The sequence below is a fragment of the Schistocerca cancellata genome, chromosome 4, assembly GCF_023864275.1.
Source record: "Schistocerca cancellata isolate TAMUIC-IGC-003103 chromosome 4, iqSchCanc2.1, whole genome shotgun sequence".
Classification (NCBI taxonomy): domain Eukaryota; kingdom Metazoa; phylum Arthropoda; class Insecta; order Orthoptera; family Acrididae; genus Schistocerca; species Schistocerca cancellata.
The window spans coordinates 513,343,823-513,364,274 of NC_064629.1; the positions used below are offsets into that span (position 1 = coordinate 513,343,823).

General features: G+C 41.8%; 1 protein-coding gene across 1 annotated transcript in view; it reads right to left on the bottom strand.

Annotated features, from left to right (window-relative positions):
- The window catches only part of LOC126184298 (protein trachealess-like), a 310,612-nt gene extending 290,599 nt beyond the window's left edge, over nucleotides 1-20,013 (bottom strand). The window contains exon 1 of the mRNA XM_049926675.1: nucleotides 19,750-20,013. Coding sequence (XP_049782632.1) covers nucleotides 19,750-19,913 — 164 coding nt within the window. The 5' untranslated portion in view covers nucleotides 19,914-20,013. The remainder of the gene's footprint in view (nucleotides 1-19,749) is intronic.
- Nucleotides 20,014-20,452: the final 439 nt, after the last annotated feature.

Consider the following 20,452-nt stretch of genomic DNA (forward strand, 5'->3'; position numbering starts at 1 on the left):
AGTTTATATTTATGTCCCAGAGAGGTTTCGCTTGTTATATTAAAGCATCTTCAGAGAATTTAATCTGGAATAATACAGTTTGTTTTTATGTGTAATACTTAGAAGCATTTTGAACCACATTTTTTAAATAACAAATCATTACTCTCAGATATTCGTTTCTCCGGCCGAAATCTGTGTTTCCTCTCATCTGGTAATAGGTTAGAGGCCGCACTGTCACTTCACTTGTGAGACAGTCACATTTTCATGCTGCGTTCGTTTTATTTTATAGTTTACACATTTCGTAAGATAACTATTGTGGAATACCACTGCTGATTTAACAAGAAATGTAGATTTTTCTTACGGGGCCAATGAAAGATTTCTGTTGTAGCAGTTTGTTCACTTGTAACACTTCAGAAATTTTACCGTTATTTTAAGATATTGGCAGAGCAGGAATTTGGTTAGGGGCTGCAGAAAGTTGAATGTGAATATACTAGCTGTCAGGGAGTGGGTGAATAGTTCTAGCTATTCACACGATCGGGTTTTTGGTTATCAGGTTTTTTGGACGGGATTAAGGTGTAGGGAGGAGAAATGAGTTGTGAGGTAAACAACTGTTGGTTGGAGGTTGGAGGTTGGCTTGTGATTTGTTTCTGAGACGCTCTGAAAATGTGGAGTGATTTTTCCATACTTCCAGACTCTGATATGTTGTCTACGATATAGAACGCTCTACTTGTTGGCCTGATGTATTTACAATCAGACATGCTTTCAGGTATATGTCTAAGTCTTTTGTTAGTTTTGGGACGTACAGAGTTCTCATAATTAAACTTTCGCTACTTTAGCCAGGGTGGACGGAAAACTATTTATCGTATGGGTATACAGCTTTATAGGAATGATGTTCAAATTGTGCTGTGAAGGATTTGCTTTGTTAGTAGTGTGTTAATGCCAGGACTTGCCGTTAGGCGCCGGTACTGGAACGGCGACATAGGGTTGAAACACAAGCATCACCGTGCATTGCTGCTGCAGACGGTCAACATTAGTATAGACAAGGTCAGCAGGGCTTTACTCTTAAACCTGTTTTATCATACCAATAGCATTAGTGCTGCTGCTCTTCGCTATTATCGACACATTAAAGGAATACGGAGCGGTCCTCTGTTTTTTCTTTGAGGTACTCGCACCCTAGGACCAAGAACATGCAGCGTGAGCGGCACACGTTATCGTGACCTGCATCGCCAAACTGTGATCCATGCTATACGGGAGAGAGACGCTGTTTTGATGCACGATGAAGCTCCACCTCACATTACTCGTGAGGTCACCCGGCTACTCCGTAACACATTTGGAGAAAACTGAATCACTGGCCGATCGTTCCAAACTATGTGGCCACCAAGATCACGAGATTTGATCAGGTGTGAGCATAGCGAGGGATGTGACAGACGTCCCACGTCAGGTATTTCGGGCAGCAGAAGAACAATCTATGTTGTTCCAGGTTATCGTGGGTGCAGGTGGTTGTCACATTGAGCAACTTTTGTAAACTGGAACATAAACATGGTATGCAGTTAACAAAAGTTACCCTCTCACGTGGAAATTAAAATGTGTTTCTTTCAATGGCTTGGGGCGCCATGTCACGGACTGATCGGCCCCTCCCGCTGGAGGTTCGAGTCCTCCCTCGGTCATGGGTGTGTGTGTTGTTCTTAGCATAAGTTAGTTTAAGTAGTGTGTAAGTCTAGGGACCGATGACTTCAAGCGTTTGGTCCCTTAGGAATTCACACACATTTGAACATTTTGAACATTTCAATGGTTTACCGGCTATTTTTCGTCTGCATGACGTTACAGGTGTTTCCACAAAGTTTCATTGACCTATGTTCAGTCGTTTTTCCTAAGTGGGAGATAAAAGTTCCCTCCACTCCCCCCCCCCCCCTTACATAGCGCTAATGCAAAGGAATTTAATGAAGAACGGAACAAAAAACAATAAAATGTTGCCTGACTCTCTGGCTGAAAAAGGCGCTCAAAAATGTGCGTAATTAAAAAAAAAAACTCTAGTTTCTCTAGGTGACCCTCTCAAGTAGTGAAAATCTGATAATAACTAGCCTGTATCTTTGCAGAGAATTATCGGTGCTGCAGGCCATGTTTATGCCTTGTCTTTTTAAAATAGATTTTTATTTATAAAACGAATATTTATACACTTCCTGCGTAAAATGGCAATACCAACAAAACTGTTACATATTTGTCGTTTGCTGTGCTTGTCTGCATAGCTGACCCCTAGATGGGAGCCCCGTGTCATTTGCAGAGTGAGCTACACTTGATTAGAACGGGCGGCGCGGCGCGGCTGTCGCTGCCGACTCAGCCCCCGCGGGACGGCCGTAAACACGTGCCGCCTTCATTCCCCCGCGTGCTTTACGGCGCCCACTCAAACCACGTCAACGATGGGGTTTTCTCACCTCCCTGGCCTATTTTGCTGACGCGATTTCCGCCTATAACGCTCCGATCACCTTCTCTACGCGCCCTTCGAGCACTCGTTCCCTTTTTTACGTACGTCCCGCATTTACTCTGACCCAACTGTCTTAGCCACTGCATCCGTTTACTGCCCCTGTGAGGGGTGGGGGGGTGGGGGGGTTGAGCAGCTCTGACAGCACAACTGCCTGCAGCCTGATATCGCCAGGATACCGAATACACGGGTAAAATACACACAGTACACCTACATATGAATCTTGTTACGTTAGTGAGACAAATAAGTCGCAGTAAAATTACCTGGGGCGGGGATGAACAGTGCGATAATTTATTGGGTATGCTACGAGGGCGTGCTGGAAAGTAATGCCTCCGAAATTTTTGTGTGTGAACTCTTAAGGCTTTTTAAATAAAACAAACGTTAGTAATACTCTACATCTTTAGCCATCGTGTCTACATATTTGCAGCCATCTGCCGCTAGAGGGCGCCGAATAACTGTAGCGTGTAACATGGTGGTGTGTAACGTAACTACGTCGGTGCTCGAGAAACAGCGTGCTGTAATCGAGTTACGAATTCGAAGAGTTCATCTCCACATGGAGCACCCTTTCCGTCAGCATGACAACGCCAGACCACACACGAGCACTGCGACATCTGCAACAATCCGACGCCTTGCACTCACTCTCATCCAGTATTCTCCATACGGTCCCGAGTTGACCCTATCCGATTTTCATCTGTTTTCAGAACTTAAAGAACATCTTTGAGGAATTCACTTTGACAGTGATGAAAGGGTGCAAGCAGAGATGAGATTGTGGATTCGTCAACAAAATCAAACATTCTACAGTGACGGTATCAACAAACTGGTCTCTCGTTGGCAGAAATGTGATTGTTGCACGGATGCACAAGCGGCTCGTACTAAAATTGCGTGCTTATGGAATATCGTCTCAGTTACGTGACTGGATTTGCGATTTCCTGTCAGAGAAATCACAGTTCGTAGTAACTGACGGGAAGTCATCGAGTAAAACAGAAGCGATTTCAGGCGTTCACCAAGGTAGTGTTATAGGCCCTTTGCTGTTCCTTACCTATATAAATGATTTCAGAGACAATCTGAGCAGCCGTCTTCGGGTGTTTGCAGATGACGCTGTCGTTTATCGACTAATAAAGTCATCAGAAGATCAAAACAAACTACAAAACGATTTAGAAAAAAAATCTAAATGGTGCGAAAGTGGCAGTTGACCCTAAATAACGAAAAGTGTGAGGTCATCCACATGAGTGCTAAAAGGAACTCGATTAACTTCGGTTAAACGATAAATCAGTCTAATCTAAAAGCCGTAAATTCAACTAAATACCTAGGTATCACAATTACGAACAACTTAAAATGGAAAGAACACACAGAAAATGTTTTGGCGAAGGCTAACCAAAGGCTGCGTTTTATTGGCAGGACACTTAGAAAATGTAACAGACCTACGAAGGAGACTGCCTACACAACGCTTGTCCGTCCTCTTTCAGAATACTGCTGCGCGGTGTGGAACCCTTACCAGGTAGGAGTGACGGAGTACATCGAAAAAGTTCAAAGAAAGGCAGCACGTTTTCTATTATCGCCAAATATGGAAGAGAGTGTCACAGAAATGATACAGGATTTGGGCTGGAAATCATTAAAAGAAAGGCGTTTTTCGTAGCGACGGTATCTTCTCACGAAATTCCAATCAACTTTCTCCTCCGAATGCGAAAATACTTTGTTGACACCGACCTAAATATGGCGAGACGACCACCACGATAAAATAAGGGAAATCGGAGCTCGTACGGAAAGATATAGGTGTTCATTCTTACCGCGCGCTATACGAGATTGGAATAATACAGAATTTTGAAGGTGATTCGATGAACCCTCTGCCAGGCACTTAAATGTGATTTGCAGAGTATCCATGTAGATGTATATGTTGCCAGCATAACCATGTTGAGAAATAAATAAGTAGACGTAAAGAATAAAGAAGTAGAATGTTGACAACGTCTGTTTTATTTAAAACGCTGTAAGATTATTCACATAAAATATTCGGTGACATTACTTTTCAGCGCGACCTCGTATATAGAAACAAGCCAAATGTGTATCACGTCTATATTCGGCAAATCACTACGCAGCACTAATATTAGCCACTCTTTACGGTTATTCCTTGGTTGTGTACCACTATCAGAAACAATCTGTTCTCCTTCCTCATTAAGGCACTGGCACTCCAAAGATCAGGTTGATATATACATGAAAATCTCTGAAGTGGTATAGATGAATATTTATGGTACTTCGTGTTTGGTTATACTTCGCGCTTGTCACAGCGCGGTATTGGACATCATGATCACAGTATAGTGCGTTAAAGCGTATCTGCCTTGCGTAATGTTGGCTGCAATCCCTGTTTTTAGTACGCACTCTAATCGTATGGTGAGACAACTGTTACATACGTCCACCTATGTGTTGTGATATCTCATTCAGACGTGTCGGATACTTTCTGATTTTGTAAGTAATGCTCCTAAAAGTTGTGTTGATTCAATGTTATCACATTATGTCTTGCACCTTGTTATCCTTACGTTTTATTACAGCGAAGCTGCTATTATGCGGTCAAATAGCTCGTTTCTCAGTTGGCATCATGGGGCTGAGTACAACCCGTACCAGCCCTCCCGCCGAGGAAATATCCTTGGCAGTACCGGGAACTGAGCCCGGGCTCTCCGCATTCTCACATTTCAGCATCGGATAATTCCAAGCTTTCGACGTATTATCAAACCATTATCAGATGGTCTGAACACACTGCATAATAATTCGTCAGCTGAAGACACTCGTAATGCTAGCAAATATGCGCTCTGAAGTTTACGAATTAGTCTACAATGTATCGTATTCAGGTCATTTGAAGATGACTTGGAATAATTTTAAAAAATCATCTTCTTTCGAAGGGTTCCGTTTTATTTTCCCTCTGCATCTCTGTTACATTTTCGTATGAGATGGCCAACACTGACCTGTTACAATTCCAGCAGCGTGTCTCAGAATCAGGGCTATTAACTAACTCCATACACCGCTGCTTTATTTTAAAATAGGTCGCACTAACGTCTTGTACTCAGTTCCCTTAAGGGATGCACCACAGTTTCCTTAGAACTAACCAACTAATATACGTATTCGATTTGCCTTCCCTACAAGGTATTGACTTCAAGTGTTCGCTTCGTTACATATCGTTTCGTAGTATTACAACTATTCAGGCTCCAAAGGTTGATGGCTATCATGTAGGCTGACATATATGGCATATTTTATTTAAGAACAATATAATGACTCAAAGCTATAAAACGTATCAGCATTGTAGTGAAGTGGGAGAGTTGACTTTGGGAATATTGCATAATTTCCTTTTAATCTCTATAAGATATTTAATATTCCGACAAATCTTTGCAAACTAGTTGTCACATACACATAAATCCTCTCTCAAATAATGTTTAAATCTTGAGTTTCTTTTGGAAATTAATTTGAGTGTTATGATTATTATTTGTAGTGGACCCTACTTTTGGACATAAGAACAGTATTTTCAAGAGTACAGGACGTTTTTGTCACCAAATATAATTTTTATAACAAGTGTCCATTTTCTTAAAAATTTGATCACTATAAGCCGAGTTCTGTGAGCCCTCCTTCCCTCAAATTAAAATAGTTGCGGGCCCCATTTCCACAGTTAATTAAATGAATACATGATCATGGGGCCTTTCAGAGTGTGACAAAGACTCCATTAGAAGTAAACACTTGAAATTCAATCAAGATTACAATACTCAGTCAAGTAAAGAGAAAATGAAGGCTGATTAAGAATTTAACGTCCTGTCGAAGACGAGGTCATTAGAGTGGAAGTGACTAGAAAATATACACTACAAACGTTTTCACTATACTAATTACTTGAAATATCTGTGGCAACTACTGCAGTGCAGACCCAGAATGCAAAAATTCAATTGCGCCGTACTGGAAAGTTTTCACCATTTATTATCTTTCCACAAAGTGAACATTAATTCCTTATTTTCATTGTAGTAGGTCAATACAAAGCAGAACGTGATATAGTTATGAAAACATGTTATAATAAGATACTGCAACTCTGTCTTCTCGATGTATGAATGGCGAGTTATCGGCATAAACAAATGTACCCAATGTGAATTAAAACCAACAAAAAATACACAACTTTCTCTGGATTTTAATATACGAGTAAGAAATGTACAAAACGTTATGCCAACCGGCAACTTTGCATTTTCATAACGTTCCAAGAATGATTACGTTACAAGGCGCCATGTTTCAGCAACCTACCGGACGATACCATTTGCATCGGTAACCAGTTATGTTGATAAAATACAGATTTATATGATTCGATGTATTAAGTCGTTTCGAAGAATACGGTTACTAGAGTTTGAACAGTGTGAAATTTCTCAGACTTTTGCTTTAAATATTTTCCTATAGCAGCTTCACGTGTTGCGCAACTAACAGAATTAGCGAAAACTTTACATAATGCGAGAGTTTCTTTTCACTGATATACAGGCGATATCCCTTCTGCAGCAGACGGTAGAGAACAGCTTCGCAAGCTGACGACATAAATAGGCTCATAAAACACTGCAAAAGTAACAGAAGGATGCGATATGCATTTTGACCCATACAGCAGTAGAATATTTGCGTCATATAGTCACCTATGTGGATGGGGAATGGCCAAAGGTACAATATAACGACATAATATTTTATTCATATAGTTAGTTTTGGCCTATTCCACGGATGACTTAAAACGCAGTGACTTCTTGTATCTTTAAGATGGATCGTGCAAAATTGGTTGTTTTCTGTTAACAAACAGCGCCTGCAGCTCACATTTGTAGTGTATTTGCCTCTCTGCAAGTACAAAAACGGTTTTCTACTTCTATTAACTCTCCTTTCTCAGAATTCCTTGCCTTGGTAAACTAACGTGCACCCAACTGAAAGTTTCCCCGATTAACATGTCCGTAGAGTGCAAGAATAATGGGACAAGACAGCGAAGTCTGAAGGTGAAACAGTTAAACAATCATATGTGACAGACATTTTGTGGGACCATTTTCGTCCGCGTCATTTGGATGTGAGCTACGAAGATTCATCTCATTAACAAGTAACACTGTAAGATGCTGACAGCACTACTATAAAATCTGATTTACTGTTCTTCAAATTACTGGTAAAAGCTGATTTAACGACATTTAATGTTTTATACAATTTTCTTATCAAGTTAGTCATTCTTTCTGAGTTAATCATTGAACGAAGTTAAGTCATATGAAGTTGTGACAGCAGATTGTCTAATGGGAGAATTTTTTTCCACAAGCACAAGCACTATTTCTGCTTGAAGACTCCTTTAGTCAATGCCTACTTATTTTAAGATGAATTTATGACTTGAAACGCAGGAAATGTGTAGTTAACAAAATTATAACTATGCACAGTAAAGCTTTGTTTCCTTTATTAATAAATGGTCAGGTGGTGATAGCAAAAAGTCAGACTCGACAAAATGCAAAAGTTGCATAGGTTCAGTATCAAGTTATTTCAACGTATGACACTGAAAAATTCTTCCTCACCTATGTAAGTGTCAGAAATGATTACCAGACTCCAGTGAATTATGAGAGAAAGAATAAGAGCGCGGATTTACTGAGAGAAAAATATGCAACTAATATGCCATCGTGGCAGTGTAAGAGGAAAAACGGAAACCTATTACAAATTTCCCCACGTTTTACATATATACTAACTAAAGCGTAAAAAGAGCTGCTTATGAACATTTTACGGTCTCTGCTGTGAGGAGGAATGTCATCCCACAGTGAGCCAAAAGCACAGTTCACCCAAACGTCAAAAACGAATCTGTGCCAGTGGCAGTTTTGTATTAGACTATAAAGTTTACACACACACACACACACACACACACACACACACACACACACAGAGAGAGAGAGAGAGAGAGAGAGAGAGAGAGAACCGGAAACCGACTTGTCACTATTACACACCACATTTACTGATTTTATGTTTATCACTGACAAATACTTACGTTTCGAAAAATACGCACGTAAGACTTGTTTCTGTAGTGCATTTACAACATGTCTGAGAGAGAAATAAGAGAAATTTTGTGCATCGACAGTAATGAAATACGTACAGATCTGAAAGGAATTTATATCAGAAAGGAACGTATTTGTCCACATATCAACGGCACCCTGACAGTTTAATAGCAAAACAGCGTTCATATAATTTGGTGTTTTGATTATATGGATTGCTGTACGCAAGTGGAAACTCTGAAGAACGTAAAGGAGGTCTGGAACAAGCATATTACATCGTCAATAAGCCCTATCACGAACTGTAGGATGAATTATTATTCTCGTGGAGAACTAAGTTCAAGATAGAAATTTTTTTGCACTGTCTGTAGCCGGTACTTAGTTTTGAACGATACTGCTAGAAGCATTCAGTGAACATTTAAAGAAAAAAAGAGACCACATTTAAAGACCCAGAAGCCTACAGAAAACTATGCGATATACGAGAGCTTTAGACGTGGAATAAAATTTCCGAAATTCGTATAAATATTAGGGCAGTGACAAGTTTTGATCTGCCCTATGGTGTTACACAATATTTTTTAGCACTTTAATTTTTCCCTTTACTACGCTAAAACCGAGTACTGTTTTCAACTGATGTAACAACAACAACGTTTCTTAAACGTTAATGAATATCATTTTATTGTTTATATAAATGTACATTGGACCTATGTCTATTTGAATTTTCCCCTTATTCTTCGCTACCTAGAAGTGATACTACATAATGCTATTTGTGTTTATAATAAATTGCGAGTGTCTCAACGAACTACATTTTCCGTCATCTAATGAAGTCCATATCCTCAAATGAAGCTCAGTCAGTTTTGTATTCCGACAGTTACTAAATAAAATGCGTAGATAGTCAATGCTCGTGGTCTTCGGGGAGAAAAATTTCTTTTTAGCATGGGTAGTGGCTTAAGAATTCTCTGTGGCTTATCTTTTGCAGCACATCAGTGTCGCAGAGTTTGAATTGAACTTTGTACACAAACAATTTCATGCACGTTCCCATGAATGTTAATAATAAAAAGCTTTATACAGAGTGTGAAAATCTAATTATTTAGAAGTTTAAGTGGTACAAAGATTTAAAAACAGCCAAGAAAGGATATGTGTTTGGACATCCAGAAAGTATTTGTAACCTGTTTCGTCGAGACAACATTGTCAAATAAGGTTTCTATTTAATCAATTACCGTTTTCTGGATGAAAGGTAAACATTATTCTGTCACAAACGAACAGCCTCATCTATATGTAAACACTCCACGTAATTTGCGTAATTATACATACATTTATCAGAGAGAGTTAATGAAACTGCATCTCTACAAATTCTGTCAAGTGTCATGAGCCACTTGTTAATGACTGTGCGTAATGAAAACACAACATCAACGAAACAAGCGACTCTGCTCTTCATTATACGTTTGTGTGTAACGCGGGGTGCTGAAGTATTTATGTTTTTCGTGTTAATGTTTTAGGCACCTACTTATTTCTTAGCACTATCATTTTACTTATACGCACAATGCGTCCGGAAACGTATCTTTTCCTGCAGGAGAAAGCGTTAGACGTTGGAACTCTCTCTTGAAATTCCCTGAGTCACGTACGGCCACCTTTCTTTATCGTTAGAGGCTCATGGAATTTCAAATGGTTTCTGTTCGTGTTTTTCACCGATTCCATATCAATGCTCGTTCTATCGGTGATAATCGCCATAATTTGTATTAGCAAATTTAAAATGCAAAACTGCTTTATACAGAAAGTGTGAAATATTTCTGCAAATCGAAAAAGTAATATTTATGTATTTTATTTTTAACTCCTACAAATATTACTCGTGCTTTTCAGGCAACTAAATAGTGGAAATTCTATAAGTTTCATATAGAGAGGAAAGGACAGAGCATTTTTCATATATTATTTATAAATCTCACATTGTGGCAGAACAAATTTTCTAGTTGGCTGCAGAATAATCGGATTAGACCGCTAGTTAGTAACATAACTATTTATAGATAAAATGTTTAGTTCAGCATTAAAACTAAAAGGGGTGTGTTGAAATGGGAATTAATTGCGAACTATCACGTTTCAAATTGAAGACTCTTTACAATACTTCACACAGCAAATAAAATACACATATTTTACACATGTGTATCACATGACCAAATTTAGGTTAAACGTAGCAACAAAGTTCGAAACTAAAAAGGCTAGAGAAAAATAAACAGGAAGGGAAATGGTACAATGCTTAACGCAATAGACTCGCATTTCGATTCATATCATCGTCCCGACATCCCGATGAGATTTTTCATGAATGATTTGACACGCTTACTGGGATGCCACGTTTACCAAGGCCAAGTTAAATTTATTTTGTCTTTCTGTACAAATTAGTTTACTTTCGGTATCTACAAGCCTGTTAGCCACGAAGCATTGGACATTAAATAACAAATCAGATCAGTGAACAGGTCAGCTTCGCTAATGATGGACGTGTACAGTATGTTTAGCAATTTTCTGTTCGCGTTAGGTTGCTTCCTTTTAGATTTGAGAGAAAAGGCTCAGAGATGTGGGAGGTGTTGGTGAGAGGGTAAAAGGACAATAGTAAATGGAACCATTTCTTATAAAAGATGCAAAAAGTATTACGGCAATGACCTACTAATGGAACTTGCTTTTGCATCGCATCAATGTACTTTTTTGTTTTCAGGAAACTAGACTGCTCAGACATTAATAACGAGACACAAAAAAGAATAACGGGCCACAAGTAACCGGGGACTATAACTTAAATACTTCCTTTAGTGACAATCACTTATTTCATAGAAATGATAAAGCGGGCTCTACGAGTGACGCGATTTGCAACTAAAGCTAAGAATCACGTTCCGTCGTCAAATACGTAATATATCGTTACGAACGAGATTATTGATCAAAGAATTTGCAGCAAAATTGTGGTCATACTTCTCATTTGTGTTTTAGATCTTCACCAGTCTTCTACATGTCCATTCTATTTTCAGAGTTGTGATTTCTCCGGAAATCAATTACATTGTAGCACCAGGCACCCAGGTTTCCCCCAGTCTAAAAAAGTTACAATCTACATGTTTATTTGCCGGAGAAATGTGGCACGCCATTCTGTTTTTAGACTGTGAACGAAGACGTTTGGGCTGCACCAATTTCACGATTGAGCCGCACGTTAGGAGTTAGCGGAGCTTATAGCGGCCGCATGATTACGTACTCAAAGACACGAGAGGCTGTGATGAGTCGCCTGAACTGTGAGTGAGGCTAGTTAACTCCAGAAGCTCACAAAGCGTGAAGGTAAAAGTGTGCCGGTTTTTTTAATTACAAGTACGTTTTTCTATTTAACGTTTTACGCGCAGCACGAGTTCGGACAAGATGTAGCAGCGAAAACATCTAACACGCATGAAGGAGAATTTCTTGTTGCCCCGTTAGTGTCTGATTAACGCGGACGAAAAAGAGGGAGGTGGAACAGAGTATGATCGCGCTGCCAATCTGTTTTATCTTCGCTATGGAAGGTGTGGAAGTGGCACGACTTAAGTAAGTATATGAAGTTCCAGGGTGTACACTGCGTTTCGACGATAGAATTAGTTCTTCTGAGACGGTACGAATTAATTTTATGAGGATGTAACACTTTTCTTTTGACTTACTAGTGTCAACACCATACCTTAATAAGGTCAAAAATTTAGCTGATTTGTATAAATAGTTTCCATAATGCTATCTAGGTTGTTTCCCAAACCAATTTCTACGCCGAGCAGCTGGCGATCAACGCTGAGAAAGGCGTCGACGGCGTAAAGGGCATAAAACTGAAAGAAACTAAACAGCAAATACGCTGATTTTTCTGTAGATGCTGTAATAAAAATTTCGTTCTGCGTAAACATTCTTCTGTCCTTTTCTGCGATCATGACCAAGCGAAGTGTCACCATCATTAAGATAATCGAGATGTATTCGGTATATCGAAATATTAGTCTGGTTGGTTGATTTGGTGGAGGGGACCAAACAGCGAGGTCATCGGTCCCACGAAGCAGGGAAGGACGTGGAAGGAAATCGGGCAGGCTGTGTCCTTTCAAAGGAACCATCCCGGCATTCGCCTGAAACGATTTAGGAAAATTACGGAAAATCTAAATCAGGATGGCCGGACGCGGGTTTGAAGCATCGTCTTCCCGAAGACGAAATGGTCCAAATGGCTCTGAGCACTATGGGACTTAACTACTGAGGTCATCAGTCCCCTAGAACTTAGAACTACTTAAACCTAACTAACCTAAGGACATCACACACATCCATGCCCGAGGCAGGATTCGAAACTGCGACCGTAGCCCGAAGACGAGTCCTGTGTGCTAACCACTGCGCCACCTCGCTAGGTCGAAATGTTGTTTTCCCTTAGCTTATACCCCCGGTGTGTTACTACTGTATTCTGGAATTCTTTCATTAATGTGGATACTTAATGACAGAGATGCAGCATATGCGTTACTGTGTTAGCATTTCCTTTTTGTACTGTTTATATGATTCATTGACTGTCAATGTGAAATACAGAAACTGATTAGTTGATACGTACGTAATACAATCATAGTTAAGATTTTAAGTTACTGGTAGCTGCTGTGCAGTAACTTGTTTTGAGGAAACTACAAACAGACAGCTGAGGTCGGGCGAGTTTTCTAAACTGCCTGAAGTATTGAGAATAGATTAACGGGGTGTTTCTTTGGAAAAAAAAGTTAGTATGTAGGAAATTGAGTAATTTCGCATTAGAGGAAAGGATGGCATATAATTTTAGAAATACTCTTCTGTAACAGCCATACATGTTTCGGTGAAGTTTCATCACAATGGTCAGGAGGTTAATTTTATTTTGTGTCGATAATAGGCAAACATTACGTACAATATGCACGGTTTTGGGATTGTGGTATTCATATTTATAACACTATTATCACCCAAAATTTTTACCTATTATTCGACAGAAAATGAATTGAACGTATTGACGATGGGGAAACTTCGCCGAAGAGAGTATGGGTGTTAAAGAACAGAATTGTGTTCGCAGAAGGCAGGACCGCATTTCCACATTCGTGTATTTGAGAGCGAACAGGGGTAAAATGTGTCCTCGAACCACAAGATTAAAAGAGGCTGGTCTTTACCTTTTGAGGTGGGCTGTTACTTGCCTCTGCACCAGTAATGCATCGCTGTTTTACCTTGTCAGAGAGCGTAGCTCTTCGCAAAACACATTTTCATTAGCTCAGCGCTACGATACGGAAATCTTTGCTCTTATATCCGGCATCGAGCCTTGTAAATCTCTTATGCACGTTTATTGTATTCGGCTTTTCCCAGAGGAAGTCACTTTATCCGTATACCATTCGTCTTGCAATATTCATAACGAAAGAAAAATCCACGAAGTTGTCAGATATTTCGTAACTAGATGCTTTGAGCCTCACAAAAAAAGATCGTAGCGCTAGCAGTAATTTCAGTGTCAAACATTCAGCCTAAGCTCGTTATTTATACTGTCTCTATTCTGTAGCACAGTGTACTGTTCAGTTAACACACTGGTACATCATCCAAAGACGACAGAATAAAAATGACAAGTACCGAAAACTGCCGCAGGTGTTGAGGATGTGTAATCACAGGAGGGAAGCGAATCAAGCAGGCGACTGGAGGTGTGCTCCGTACTACCATCAGTATGCAGAACCCGCAACATAAAAAAGTTGATTGACACATGATAAGCAAAGTGAACACCCTGTTGGAGAGGTTAAGCTGGCGAAGCCGTCACTACGCGCTGATCGAGCAGCTCCTCACTCATTTATTTCTTGACACCTCTTGTTGCTGCTAAGAGGGTGCAATTGTTGAATGTTAAATTTCCAGAAAATGAATACAAATTCTTTATTCGTAGCTGTGGCCTGGGAGGGAAGGAAGGGGAGAAGAGGGGGAGGCTTTATTTGAAAAAAGTGGTCATCTGTGAGGATCCAACAGTATACTTGCGAATAAGTAAATACTATAATAGAAATTTCGCATTTAATGACAATTTTAAAAAGTAGTATAAATGAATAAATCATTGACTCTTTGAGAGCAGCGTATTCTTTTGAGTTACTAACTAAAAATTTTATACAATTTCGTCACGCACCCATGGCCACCGCTGAATACATTTTTCATTCTAGTCGGGAATGGATATCGAGCTGCTGACGGAAGAAAAATTTATCCACACCGTGACGAAAATCCATCCCGCTGCAAAGCTTCTCCACCGGTAACGACTCGAACTCGCTACATGACACTTCGAGTAACGGCTTCATTCAGGCTTAGGGCTTAAAGTGAAGCCGTTTAAAACATTTTATAGAAATCTTTTACAAGAAGAGAGACAGCCATTTCCAGTGGACGACGAAGGATCTCTCTCCACGCAAGAAGCCAATAATATCTGTAGCAACGTACATTGAAGAGTACGAACCGCGTTGGGAGAGGCGGTGCAGTACTGAAACGGTAGAATCGAATTCTGACTGGAATTTCCTGTCATTTTCCTTACCACTCTTGCCAGTGACAGGGCACCTAAGTACCAAGCACATGGCAGATTCCTTACCCACCTGTTCAGGAGAGAGGCAACATTTTGCCAACTGTCGTCGTGCATGATCCACAACCAGTTTCTGATTTGTAAGCTATTATCGAGTTTTTAGCGAGAACTAGGTGCTGTAGTATGAAAATGGCAATGTAATCACACGATGTGTTTCTATTTGTCTTGGTTTACAATTTGTACTCTGAAACCTCAGCAACGAAACAATTTGGGGAAAAAAGATCAAAGGGAAGCAATGCGAAAACGTTGCCATTTACATACATGTGGCACGTTCACTCGATAATGGCTTAATAATCTTAAGAAGTGGTCTACATAAACACGACCTAAGTGGAAGAACGCCACCTTCATTTAATAAAGTCATGACTGTGTTTCCAACGCTCTTGTTTGATAACAAAACGTACTGAGTACTTGTATACTTTGCTGAACGGACAAAATTGGTACAAGAGAGCAAAATTCTCCAGCTCCATATCGGCATCTGCGGCGTGTGTGTGTGTTTTTAAGCGTACCCGTTTTAAATCACGCAGTTCGGATACCTGTCAATAAATGTGTCCTTGTCATTGGCAAGACAGCATTTTATATTTTTCTTTCTTTTTTTTTTTTTATTTCAACGACGCGAGGATGCCAAGAGCTCCTTGAAAAGAGTCCCTCAGAAAACAATGGGCAAAACCGCAACTTTCGGAAGAAGATATCGGTTCTTGCAAACCACTAGCGAACGATGCCAGTTCCAGGGAGTTTGCCTGACGGAATCGAAATTTTGGAGCGAGTCCAGCAATTGTGAGGAAAGTTTCGCAGGCGGAGGCGACGCAGCGCGCCGGGAAACTCGGCTACTGGCGTACTTGCGTCACTCGCTGATACGCCTGCCGGAACACGCGCCCCGCGTCCCCGCGGAACGTCCTGTTAGCGGCGAAATCCACCCAAATGACTCCTTCAGTGACGCATTTCTCTACCAGATAAAACACTACGTTGCGTCTCGACGGTGAGTTTCCACCCTCAGCTGAAAACTAAGCAATTCTAACTCAACATTTCTGCGTGTTCTGTTGCTGTTAATTAATTTGTATTAGTTCCTCGTTCGTAATAGATTTGTGAAACACGAACCGACTCTGCGACTCAGAGGAAATCGGGCCCGTCTTCTCAGTGAGCACGAATTTAACTTTTGTCTTGCTCACCGCTCTCATCTTCGTAGGTGTTAGCTGCCTGAAGTGTACAGCACGACCAGTATCTCTATTAATATCTCATATAAGCATTAACAAGTTCGTCACTACGTAATTCCAGCATGCACCATTATAATTATCGCCCGAAGTTTCTATCCCAATGATTTTGTACGTACCCAGCAAGAGGCAGAGGTGGGAACCCCCCCTCCCCTGGGAACCCCCCCTCCCCATTCTGCCCACCTAGACATACCAACTCAGTATCAGTTTGAAAGTGAGAATATGTAATGGGTACTGACTAATAGTTAGTGTACCCGTAGCCTTTCGTGGTGAAAGTGCAAAACTATTTCGTCGTTTATAGCGGAATAAACATTAGTTGCCGTCCTCACTCCCCCCCCCCCCCGCGTCTCCCCCCCTCCGACCCCCACCGTTCTCTTTTCTCCCAATAGCGCAGAATCTGGGTACCCTCTCGACTATAACTAAAAATGAAGTTGAAATCTTATGTAACGGGTATGTAAAAGCCGTGGATTGTGCTTCGTAGCGAGTAGTTAATTCATTGCGACTGACCGCTGCCAGAGTCTTGTCTTAAGTATATGAGCAGAACTACAACTTCCATATCCTTCCAGAGGTGCAGTTGTGGGGTAGAGGAACTGCTGCCATTTTTAGAATATGAAGTTTAGTTCTGGATCTAAATGATTACTTGTAATCCACACGTAAGTGGTTGTCAGATGATTCATGGAACCACTCCCAGCCTATTTATCGACCGAACCACTCTCTACTAGCACATGGGAAAATGAACATTTACATCCTTCCGTGCGATTTTTGATTTATCTTATTTTGCTAGCATGGTAATTTCTCCGTAAGTAGCTGGGGGCCAACAAAATATTTTCTCATTCAGAGAAGAAAGTTGATGATTGAAATTTTGTGGAAAGGTCCTGCCGCAACGAAAAAAGCCTTTGTGTGAATGACTGCAAGCCCAATTCTCATTTCATATCCGTCACATTCTCTCGCCTATTTCGCGATAATAAAAAACGAGGTGCACTTCTTTGAACTCATCAATCCTATCTATTAAAGGACACCATAGCGCTCACCAAAACTCCATAAGAGGACGGACAACAGTAGTATAGGCAGTCTCTGTAGTTGATGTGTTGCATCTTCTAAGTGTTCTGCCAATAAAACGCAGTCCCTGGTTCACCTCCCCACAACATATTCTGTGTTATGGTACCGATTTAACTTGCTTGTAATTGAAATTCCTAGGTATTTATTTGAACTGACAACCTGTAAATTTGTGAGATTTATTATTTAATCGTAATTTAACGCAATTTTTTGGGCACTCATGGGAACGACCTTACTCTTTTTATTGTTTAGCGTGAACTGCCAGTTTTTGCACCATGCAGATATCTTCTCTAAATTATTTTACAATTCATTTTGATCTTCTTGTGACTTTACTTGATGCTGACGACAGCATCATCTGCAAACAATCCCAAAGTGTTGTTCAGATTTTCCTCTGCTTATATAGATTCAGAACGATGTTGGGTTGTTCACGCGACATGTGTCAACAACATGAGACCTAACGCAGTATTTTTCTTAAGACTGTTGGCGTACTTCTGTCGCTCACTCACTCACTCACTCACTCACTGTCTCACTCACACACATACACACACGGAGGGTGGGAGGGACGGAGGGAGGGAGGGAGGGAGGGAGGGGGAGAGGGAGAGGGAGAGAGAGAGAGAGAGAGAGAGAGAGAGAGAGAGAGAGAGAGCTAGCATTACTAAGGAAATGTGAATGTATCCGACCTTGAACTGTATTTTTACACTGTGGTACATTTAATCAAATCGCTCAACTCAGTAGCAGAGGGCTAACAGTTTACTGCAGGCGTGTTCTTACTGTCAGCCGGAAGGCAAAAACGACGGAGCTCCCGAACAGCCTTGCGGCGAATGACGATCAGAAATGTTTTGAGCAGTGGAAGGAACGAATGCTGACGAGTATGGACGCAAATGATGACCACCACCCGCTGACTATATCTGTTATGTACATAAATTTGCAATATCATTCCCATTCGTTCGGTATCAGACTCCGTCCATGGAATTTCCCGGTCGAGGTCCAGAAAATGCCTGTGCTAAACTGCTTGTGTACTGTCTCTCAGCTGAACAAAGTAGAAGGTCAAACAGCAGTCGCGCACTAATACAACATGACATGTATCTCCTTAGTTACACGAGTAGCCTCGTTTTTTTGTGTCTAGGAGGTAAATTAAGTCCTAAGCGACCCTTAGTTTCGAGGGCCGGTTGGAATGGGCTACTCTAGGATGTAAGGTTCGGGGAGATAATATTTACCCTCTTGGTCTACAGCCACCTACTTCAGTGTGCCGTGAAATCTGTGTCTGCAGAGTGGGGTCGTTGGGGGGGGGGGGAGAGAGGGGGGCAGAGCGAGGTGACACTTTACGTAAGACGTTAGACGTTAGGGAAGACTGGGCTTCAAATCCCTGTTCAGACACCCAGATTTTGGGGTTCCCTGATTTTTATAAATTATTTAAGACAAATGTCCGGATACTTCCTGTGAATAGGCCACTGTCCTCGACTTGACTCTATATTCAACTCAACTATTGCCTAATATCGCTGATGTCCTCGACGTGGACGGGACATTAAAAGCTAACCTTTTGTCTTCTATACAGAGATTCAATGAGCGTATCCCACCAATGAAGATAGGCTGTTTTCCAATGCACATCCTTATCTCACATAAACGGCTGTGCAGTCAGCAATACCAAACATGCTCGGTGAACTGAAATCACTTTGTCGAAGCTCCTGCGACGTTATGTCTGTGCTACGCTCAGCAGATCCTAACAAAATATTGCAAAACCTCTTCAAGATTTATTGCGCTTCCGCTGTTTGATATCTGAAAGAAATGCTTATGAAGCTCAACAGAAGTAGTGCGTTACCATCCCCAACCGAGTTCGTGTCTAGATGGTGTGAATCAGGAATACTGAGAGTACACGTTCCAATGACTATTGGGTTTTTGGAAGACACTGTAACTTAAGCCGCGGCTTCGGAACCGACCAACTTACAAAGAGGAGTAATTCGCATCTCGGACATGATCCAGCTATCCGATGCCGCCCCTAGGAAGGAAAATGTTTTGGCTGCTAAGAAGAAACACATTGCACTGTTCGTCCAATATCGCGGAGTTAATCACTGGCAAAGTTTGTTTTCACAGAACGATATAAAGGAACAACACAGGTTGTCACAAAATGTACACACGCAAGACACAGCAGACGAATGCACAGCAGCGAGAAACAACGGTAACAGGAAGAAGGTGCAAGCGCAGGAGAGGGCAATTCAACTTCCGCAAAACGTCCGCGAAGCTCTGATGGTTCCTCCGAGTCTTCCTCCGCGCTCTCGACGCTCCACTCAGTCTCTTCCAAGGTTCGTTCCCTCGGAATTTTTTAAAGGGCTGAACAAGAACAAGTGAACTGTCAGAGAGGAAGCTCGGTGGAGCGAGTCATCTGAGGAGAGTGCTGGCAAAAACCATTAGAGCGTTCGTAGATCCGTTAACGGGGAACACGAGTTAAGAGCTACAGCAGGCAGAGAATAGTATTGTAATATAACATGCCCTGGTTCGAGGATGTTCGACTGTTTCTGTTTGCAGGGGACATAGTCCGCCGGTACGAACCAGGAGTGCGTGAAGGCCGGGTTGATGAGCGCACCAGAACCCGGCTGCCGCTGAAAGGACGACGTGACGGCGTAGTCCATCGCCACCGCCTGGTACGGCAACATGCTGCACAAAAAAACTCGCCCGCTGAGATTTCACACGCTCACTGCCCGCTGCCAGCGCACACGCAACCTTGACGACGCTGCGCCCATCACTGTGCGACAACAATACTCTCCTCCTCCTTAACGACTCGCTGCAAAATAATGAGCGATTCGGCCGGCGCGAACGCTCGGGCAGCGCGCGCTCGAGCTTCGGGCGCCTCCGTCAGCGCTCGGCGCTAGGCCGCGCCCCGCGCTGGCCACGCCCTGCACGCCGCATCGTGTTGGCCGGCGCGCCAGGGGGCGGGGACAGCAACAGGTGTCGCCGCGTGCGTCTAGCCGTGTGCCGTGGCCCGCGGGGGGCGTCGATACCGATAGCGCACCTGGGCGCCGTTCGATTCCAGATCCCGAGGTAGACCACGGGATACGAGTAAACAGTCACACCGATGGCCTCGTTGCACCCACAGGGAGCCAATGAGGGCGCTTGATGTTCGAAAACCAGCAGTGGGAGCGCATTTCAGCTGTGGGTTACGACTCCGATATCTATTTTAGGCCGTGACAGTGTT